The following is a 9,772-nucleotide window of genomic DNA, read 5'->3' on the forward strand; positions in this document are numbered from 1 at the left end:
CACTGTACTTTGTTTCCCTCATTTACTCAAGTGTTTCCTTTATTTTGGCGCTTACCTGTACATTCTTTCTTCACAGGTCCCATGTCAATGTTATAGATACTATTTATATAAAAAAGAAAAAGACACTGAGCAAACACAATAAACAATAAGCCAATGTGATTATACTACTATGAGGTTCCTTATTCAAGATGTGTTAAAATGCTGGGTGTGGATGTCTTCTAAAACAATGGAGGGAGAATCAATAGCAGTATCGTATCTGATCTGGTCATTTGTGGCCAGGTCTTCTTTGAACTTGACATCAAATGTTCTTAGAGACCTATGAATAGCCTTGACAAAGTTGTGTGATCCAAAACAATAAAGCAATTGGTCCAGACAGCAGTTTGCTCCAGCCAAAATCCAGGAGACATAGTATGCGGTCTCCACCTGCAGGAGAAGACTGCATTGTTCTGGAAAGTACTTCTTTAACACAACAGCCACAGTTCGTATCACGTTCAGAGGCGTGAAGCACAGTGCAAATATCACCAGACACATGGCCACCATTTTACGTGACTTGGCCTATATACCACGGCCCTTAGACGTGTTGATATTGATGCGAGACATTGATCTTGCTAGCTGAACATAGGTCACTGCCACTGAGAAAGGCAGCAGGAACCCAGGGATGAGCAAAAATAAGTTGATGTAGACGTTAATGTAATCTTCCTGATGAATGCTGAGACATTGTGTGCGGTTTCCCATTGGGCTTGTATTTAATAAGAAGAAACAAGTAATCCCTTTGGCCAGCAAAACCAGCCAGACTCCAGCACACAGCTTCTGAACAAACGCCTTTCGTTTCATACAGGAGTCCCTTTTAAACTGGACAACTGCCATGTACCGATGAATGCTGTTGAATGTGAGGAACAGGATACTGCCATAGAAGTGAATGCTCAGCAGGGCAATGTTCAGCTTGCACAGAAAAGCTCCAAAGGGCCAGTGGCTACCCATAACAAAGTATGTTGCCATAAATGGTGCAACTGGTGTGACAATAGCATCACTGACAGCCAAATGAAACTGCAGGACAGTACCAGAGCTCCACTGTGGTATACGGCAGCAGAAGACCCACAGACTGAAACTGTTGAGGAAGAAACCAACTAGGAAAAGCAGGAGGAAAACAGTGATGGACACATGTTGGGGTTCCACTTTACAGGACTCAGGGAGACTGCGGTTATCCATAGGCAGCATGGACGGAGACACTGTGCTGTTCATCTTAGGATGGGATGTATGGGGGATGCAGGCTATAAACACTCACCTTAAGAAAAAAATTAGAGCAAATTGGAACAGATTACTAGTCAGACCACAAAGAATCTGTGAAAATGTAACAAGGATGTAACACATAATGCAGACATTGTGTATTACATCCTTGTTAATTCTTATAAGGTGGTGTTCAGTGTAGTCAGACAGTAGAACTGAAAACACATTGAACAGGATGTAAAACTTAGAACTGAAGTGAGAACAGATCTCACCATGAGTCAGCTACCGCAAGGACATCACGACTGTCACAAAATAGCTTTTATTCTAGCAAAACAAATAAAACTCCCTGATTTAAAGTATAAATATATTTGAAAATGAACATTCAATCAATGTCTTAACTGAGTTAGGCACAATATATGATTTAAAGCAACATCAAGCTTACATGTTTACATTTGTCTCCATACAAATTTTAGCTTCACTGTCCAGATAAATACAGAGGGAAGTGTAACTGAACACAACTGTGTAAAGTTTATCAGAATCCAATGAGTTGTAGGTTAAAATATCTCTACACAATGAAACTTTTAGAGGAAAACACTGCATTATGGAGAAGCTTGTGATCATGATGAAAGGTCATAAAATCTAATTTTGAGTAGGCTACTTACTTAAGCTTGCACTTGCAGTCCATCAGTGGGACAAGACCTGAATGACAAACTAGTTATAACTTCCCCTGACTTCTATGTGAGGATATGGACTGCTGTAAATCGCCCACAACCATGATATGTAATATATACAGCCAGAAGCAGAATTGGTCTTTCTCATAACCACATGGTGAAGCACAAATATGGGCTAGTCCCAAATGATTCTTCCTGTGTGGTTATAAGAGTCATGACCCCTAACCTTATTATAGCCAGGTTGTGACACCACTTCACTGAATGCTTACATGAATTTATTTGAAATCTTATTTTAGCATTTTCAAACAAGGACATACAAATCAAATCGCAGACTTCAAGCAGTCATTGCATGCAAAGGATATTCGACCAAATATTAACAATGATTACTTTATTCTACATTATGTTAAACTGTCCAATGTTTTTTGATGCCCAGAAAATTGGGGGGACCATGTACAAAAGCTTCTATAATTTCTAAACGGTTCATCCGATATGTATGAAGATACCCTCAAATTAAAGCTGACAGTCTGAACTTCACCCTCATTGTCATTGTATCCTTTCAAACTCAAAGTGCTAGACTACAGAACCAAAATAACAAACAACTGGTCACTGTCCAATGAATTATGGTGCTCTCTGTATATTGAAGCAGGTGCTTCCACACAGGTGTGGTTGCTGAGTTGAGTTAATTAAGCAATTAATATCCCATCATGCTTAGGGTCATGTATGAAAATGCCCAGTTGCCCATTATTTTGGCTACAATGGCTAGAAGATATCGCAGTGACTTTGAAAGAGGGGTCTTAAAGGAGCATAAGGGGTTTTAAAGTGTGTGTGTGTGTGTGTGTGTGTGTGTGTGTGTGTCAGTCACCAAATCTCAACCCAATTGAAACCTTATGGGAGATTCTGGAGCAGCGCCTGAGACAGACTTTTCTACCACCATCAACAAAACACCAAATTATGGAATTTTTCGTGGAAGAATGGTGTCGCATCCTTCCAATAGAGTTCCAGACACTTGTAGAATCTATGACAAGGCACATTGAAGCTATTCTGGCGGTCAGTGGTGGCCCAACGCCCTATTAAGACACTTTATGAGGGTGTTTCCTTTATTTTGGCAGTTACCTACAGTACCACTCAAAAGTTTGGACACACCTACTCATTCAACGGTTTTTCTTTATTTTTACTATTTTCTACATTGTAGAATAATAGTGACGACATCAAAAATATGAAATAACACATGGAATCATGTAGTAACCAAAAATGTGTTAAACAAATACAAATATTTTATATTTGAGATTCTTCAAATACGCACCCTATGCCTTGATGACAGCTTTGCACGATCTTGACATTCTCTCAACCAGCTTCATCTGGAATGCTTTTCCAACAGTCTTGAAGGAGTTCCCACGTATGCTGAGCACTTGTTGGCTGCTTTTCCTTCACTCTGCGGTCCGACTCATCCCAAACCATCTCAATTGGGTTGAGGTCGGGGGATTGTGGAGGCCAGGTCATCTGATGCAGCACTCCATCACTCGCCTTCTTGGTAAAATAGCCCTAACACAGCCTGGAGGTGTGTTGGGTCATTGTCCTGTTGAAAAACGAATGATAGTCCCACTAAGCCCAAACCAGATGGGATGGCGTATCGCTGCAGAATGCTGTGGTAGCCATGCTGGTTAAGTGTGCTTTGAATTCTAAATAAATCACAGACAGTGTCACCAGCAAAGCACTCCCACACCATAACACCTCCTCCTCCATGCTTTATGGTGGGAACTACACATGCGGAGATCATCTATTCACCCACACCGCGTCTCACAAAGACGCGGCGGTTGGAACCAAAAATCTCAAATTTGGACTCCAGACCAAAGGACACATTTCCACCGGTCTAATGTCCATTGCTCGTGTTTCTTGGCCCAAGCAGGTCTCTTCTTATTATTGGTGTCCTTTAGTAGTGGTTTATTTGCAGCAACTCGACCATGAAGGCCTGATTCACACAGTCCACTCTGAGCAGTTCATGTTGAGATGTGTCTGTGACTTGAACTCCGTGAAGCATTTATTTGGGCTGCAATTTCTGAGGCTGGTAACTCTAATGAACTTATCCTCTGCAGCAGAGGTAACTCTGGGTCTTCCATTCATGTGGTGGTCCTCATGAGAGTCAGTGTCATCATAGCGCTTGATGTTTTTTGCGACTGCACTTGAAGAAACTTAAAAAGTTATTGAAATGTTCCGTATTGACTGACCTTCATGTCTTAAAGTAATGATGGACTGTCGTTTCTCTTTGCTTATTTGAGCTGTTCTTGCCATAATATGGACTTGGTCTTTTACCAAATAGGGCTACCTTGTCACAACACAACTGATTGGCTCAAATGCATTAAGAAGGAAAGACATTCCACAAATTAACTTTTAAGAAGGCACACCTGTTAATTGAAATGCATTCCAGGTGACTACCTCATGAAGCTGGTTGAGAGAATGCCAAGAGTGTGCAAAGCTGTCAAGGCAAAGAAAGGGTGGCTATTTGAAGAATCTCAAATATAAAATATATTTTGATTTGTTTAACACTTTTTTAGTTACTACATGATTCCATATGTGTTATTTCATAGTTTATGTCTTCACTATTATTCTACAATGTAAAAAAATAGTAAAAATAAAGAAAACCCTTGAATGAGTAGGTGTGTCCAAACATTTGACTGGTAGTGTACAGTCGTGGTCAAAAGTTTTGAGAATGACACAAGTATTGGTCTTCACAAATTTGCTGCTTCAGTGTTTTTAGATATTTTTGTCAGATGTTACTATGGTATACTGAAGTATAATTACAAGCATTCCATAAGTGTCAAAGGCTTTTATTGACAATTACATTAAGTTTATGCAAAGAGTCAATATTTGCGGTGTTGACCCTTCTTTTTCAAGACCTCTGCAATCCGCCCTGGCATGCTGTCAATTAACTTCTGGGCCACATCCTGACTGATGGCAGCCCATTCTTACATTCTTGTCAGAATTTGTGGGTTTTTGTTTGTCCACCCGCCTCTTTAGGATTGACCACAAGTTCTCAATGGGATTAAGGTCTGGGGAATTTCCTGGCCATGGACCCAACATGTCGATGTTTTGTTCCCCGAGCCACTTAGTTATCACTTTTGCCTTATGGCAAGGTGCTCCATCATGCTGGAAAAGGCATTGGTCGTCACCAAACTGTTCTTGGATGGTTGGGAGAAGTTGCTCTCGGAGGATGTGTTGGTACCATTTTTTATTCATGGCTGTGTTCTTAGGCAAAATTGTGAGTGAGCCCACTCCCTGTGAAGCAACCCCACACATGAATGGTCTCAGGATGCTTTACTGTTGGCATGACACAGGACTGATGGTAGCGCTCACCTTGTTTTCTTCGGACAAGGTTTTTTCCGGATGCCCCAAACAATCGGAAAGGGGATTCATCCGAGAAAATGACTTTACCCCAGTCCTCAGCAGTCCAATCCCTGTACCTTTTACAGAATATCAGTCTGTCCCTGATGTTTTTCCTGGAGAGAAGTGGCTTCCTCGCTGCCCTTCTTGACACCAGGCCATCCTCCAAAAGTCTTTGCCTCACTGTGCGTGCAGATGCACTCACACCTGCCTGCTGCCATTCCTGAGCAATCTCTGCACTGGTGGTGCCCCGATCCTGCAGCTGAATCAACTTTAGGAGACGGTCCTGGCGCTTGCTGGACTTTCTTGGGCGCCCTGAAGCCTTCTTCACAACAATTGAACCTCCCTCCTTGAAGTTCTTCATGATCCGATAAATGGTTGATTTAGGTGCAATCTTACTAGCAGCAATATCCTTCCCTGTGAAGCCCTTTTTGTGCAAAGCAATGATGACGGCACGTGTTTCCTTGCAGGTAACGATGGTTAACAGAGGAACAACAATGATTTGAAGCACCACCCTCCGTTTAAAGCTTCCAGTCTGTTATTCTAACTCAATCAGCATGACAGAGTGATCTCCAGCCTTGTCCTCGTCAACACTCTCACCTGTGTTAACGAGAGAATCACTGACATGATGTCAGCTGGTCCTTTTGTGGCAGGGCTGAAATGCAGTGGAAATGTTTTTTTGGGATTAAATTCATTTTCATGGCAAAGAGGGACTTTGCAATTCATTGCAATTCATCTGATCACTCTTCATAACATTCTGGAGTATATGCAAATTGCCATCATAAAAACTGAGGCAGCAGACTTTGAAAATTAATATTTGTTTCATTCTCAAAACGTTTTACACAACTGTATATGTCCCCTGAGAGTGATCTTAAATGTATTCTTTATTGATGTGTTATAATATAATTAGATACTGTCATAAGGCATACTGTAATTGTAAAGCAAAACCTATAAATATGCTCTGTTTTAAACTAATTAAAGTGTATATTGTATGCATCTTTTCCACAGTCTTAATTTGTAATAAGTCCATTTTAGTCAGTTGTTATACTGGAAGGTTTTCAAATTTTTTTATGGCTTAATGATTGCACTGCTGATAAAGAAAATACTAAATTCCCCTATCAGTAAAATGTTGTCATTACTGTCCCTGCCTCATACAGGAAGTTACTAGAGGTGTTGTGAGAAGAGACGTTCACGTAGTCCCATTCTGAGAGCAGCAAGTGTGACTGAGGTAATGCTTTACAAGTCTTGGTAAGTTCTCTCTTCTTATGGACTTATAATAACAGGTTGTCTCTGACAAAGGCAGATGGTAGAGAGATACACATATTTGCTTACTGTCAACGATTTAGAGTTATAAATTGAGAATTGCAGTCTTGATCTTAAAATCATTGTTCATAAATGTTTAGTTTTAGGCTACCTTTTCTCACCTTTCGGATGTTATTGTTTAAATCCAGATCTGTACCTGGGTTTGTGAACTGGATATTCTTAGACAATCTTACAATTGTGAGATATAATTGTTGAGAGGTAGTGCAAAAAATTTGGCAACACAGGAAGAGTAAAATGCAATATCATCCTTTGACATCACCCCATGAAGTATTGCACAATACAATTGTTGAAATGCATGAAAATGAGAAACAACAATTTGATATATATATATATATATATATATATATATATATATATATATATATATATATATATACACATTGGTAATAATTTCCCCATCCTAAATATGACTCTTCATATGTTTTCCCTTCAAAAGGTGTTTTAAGCAGTAGTGTATTTCCACTCTACATCAATTTCTTCTCAAGATGACCAGCACAGAGTCACCCTCTATGTCCCTCCAGTCCCTGACCATCATCCCAGCAGACATAACCACCATACCAGCCAACCGCAGTCACATTGAGCTCTGTACAGTGGAATCCCAACATGTTTCCATCCCTGTGATCCTACTCCTGGTCTTTGTGGTTGGCTTCCTCCTCAACAGCTTCAGTCTGTGGGTCTTCTGTTTCCATATACCATATTGGAGCTCTGGCACCATCCTGCAGTTCAATTTGGCCCTGAGTGATGCCCTTGGCACCCCTGCAACTCCCTTGATGGCTGTATACTTAACCAACGGCAGCAAGTGGACATTTGGACCGTTACTGTGCGTATTCAAGATCGCCCTTCTAAGTGCACACTTCTTTGGCAGCATCCTGTTCCTCATGCTCATCAGCATTCATCGTTATGTGGCGGTTGTCCAATTCAACAAAAGCTCCCGTATGAAACAAAAGGAGTTTGTAAGGAAGTTATGTGGTGGAGTTTGGTTGCTGCTTCTAGTAGAAGCTCTTGTCCTATCTTCCCTTCTTCCACCCAGTAAGGAGGGAGGTAGTACCCAATGCCTGACCATCCATCAGCATAATCTGACAGATGTCTACTTTGTCATTAACTTCTTCTTATTCATTTTAGGATTCCTTCTGCCTTTCTCAGTGGCGGCAGAAAGCTATCGTCGTCTGGCAAACTCAGTGTCTCAACTCAATATCAACTCAGCCAGGGGCCTTGCCATTAAGATAAAATCACAGAGGATGATAGGTATCTGCTTAGTGATATTTGGGCTCTGCTTTCTACCACTCAATTTAGTGCGTACACTAGGGGTAGTGGTAAACAAATACAGTAAAGCGTGTACAATGCTTCGACATTTGGATACGGCATATTATGTGTCATTCATCCTGGCAGGTGTCAATAGTTGCCTGGATCCCCTGCTGTATTGTTTTGGGTCCCAGACGTTTAGAAAGGTATTTCAGGGTGGATCCTTCAGGGTGGGTCAGACGAACACTCAAAGAAGTACAACTGAACTTTGAGTGAGTTGGAGACAGAGGTTGTCAATAACACTGCAATGTTATTGAATATATCACATTCTATGTACAGCATGCTGCTTTCTCTGTTTCATATTCATGTCTCATTGATCATTTTTAACTGTTAAACTAATAATTGTTTTTTTATTTTCATTGTGTATGAATTGTTATCATATTTTGTAATATAATTATTGTTTCTGTGATCTTTTGCTTTTATTTGAGAAAAAAGCCCTTGCACTTGAAAATAATGTATGAGGTCAATACATGTTCAAAATCCAGATTAAAAGATAATGTACCTCCTATTTGTCTATAGTTGTCATTTCACAAACTCACTTAAGGTGGGAGTGTTGACTATCCACACAGTAGGCATATCAGACACCCTAATTTGTCTCAGTCCTGTAACCAAAAACAATGTTTTACTGAGCCAATTTCAATTTGATGTATGAAAATTACATTGAATTCAAATGGATTTACCCCAATCACTTTTTGACAGCACCCCTTTTTGATTTGAACGAAACCTTCCATACATACACACAACCAAAAGTATGTGGACACCTGCTCGTCGAACATCTCATTCCAAAATCATGGGCATTGATATGGAGTTGGTCCCCCTTTGCTGCTATAACAGCCTCCACTCACTGGGAAGGCTTTCCACTAGATGTTGGAACATGGGGACTTGCACCCATTCAGCCACAAGAGCATTAGTATGGTCGGGCACTGATGTAGGGCGATTAGGCCTGGCTTGCAGTCGACGTTCCATTTCATCCCAAAGGTGTTCGATGGGTTTGAGGTCAGGGCTCTGTGCAGGCCAGTCAAGTTCTTCCACATCGATCTCGACAAACCATTTCTGTATGGACCTCGCTTTGTGCACAGGGGCATTGTCATGCTGAAACAGGAAAGGGTCTTTCCCAAACTTTTGCCACAATGTTGGAAGCACAGAATCGTCTAGAATGTCATTGTATGCTGTAACGTTAAGATTTCCCTTCACTGGAACTAAGGGGCCTAGCCCGAACCATGAAAAACAGCCCCAGACCATTATTCCTCCTCCACCAAACTTTACAGTTGGCACTATGATTTGTCTGTTGGACTGTTAGATGGTGAAGTGTGATAGTCAGTCCATTGGCGGCAAGCTTTACACCACTCCAGCCGACGCTTGGCATTGCACATGGCGATCTTAGGCTTGTGTGCGACTGCTCAGCCATGGAAACCCATTTCATATATTTCCCGACGAACAGTTCTTGTGCTGACGTTGCTTCCAGAGGCAGTTTGGAACTCGGTAGTGAGTGTTGCAACCGAGGACAGACGTTTTTTATGCGCTACGTGCTTCAGCACTCGGCGGTCCCGTTCTGTGAGCTTGTGTGGCCTACCACTTCGCGGCTGAGCCCTTGTTGCTCCGAGATGTTTCCACTTCACAATAACAGCACTTACAGTTGACTGGGGCAGCTCTAGCAAGGCAGACATTTGACAAACTGACTTGTTGGAAAGGTGGCATCCTTTGATGGTGCCACGTTGAAAGTCACTGAGCTCTTCAGTAAGGCTATTCTACTGCAAGTGTTTGTCTATGGAGATTGCATGGCTGTGTGCTCGATTTTATACCCCTGTCAGCAGTGGGTGTGGCTGAAATAGCCAAATCCACTAATTTGAAGGGGTGTCCACATACTTTTG

At 41.4% G+C, this 9,772-nt stretch overlaps 1 protein-coding gene and 1 pseudogene across 1 annotated transcript; one reads left to right on the forward strand and one right to left on the reverse strand.

The window, feature by feature from the left end:
• On the reverse strand, positions 1-2,155 carry LOC121584117 (annotated as a pseudogene).
• A 3,929-nt stretch (positions 2,156-6,084) lies between these two features.
• Positions 6,085-8,378, forward strand: LOC121584116 (P2Y purinoceptor 2). Its single transcript, XM_041899948.1, has 2 exons — positions 6,085-6,524; positions 7,036-8,378. The coding sequence occupies exon 2, from the start codon at positions 7,085-7,087 to the stop codon at positions 8,111-8,113; it is 1,029 nt and encodes a 342-aa protein (XP_041755882.1). The 5' UTR covers positions 6,085-6,524; positions 7,036-7,084; the 3' UTR covers positions 8,114-8,378.
• Positions 8,379-9,772: the final 1,394 nt, after the last annotated feature.

This window comes from Coregonus clupeaformis, chromosome 16 (assembly GCF_020615455.1).
Source record: "Coregonus clupeaformis isolate EN_2021a chromosome 16, ASM2061545v1, whole genome shotgun sequence".
Classification (NCBI taxonomy): domain Eukaryota; kingdom Metazoa; phylum Chordata; class Actinopteri; order Salmoniformes; family Salmonidae; genus Coregonus; species Coregonus clupeaformis.

Bases quoted from the DNA above. Each gene is read 5' to 3' on its own strand.
- LOC121584116 (XM_041899948.1), top strand. From the start codon at position 7,085: ATGACCAGCACAGAGTCACCCTCTATGTCCCTCCAGTCCCTGACCATC.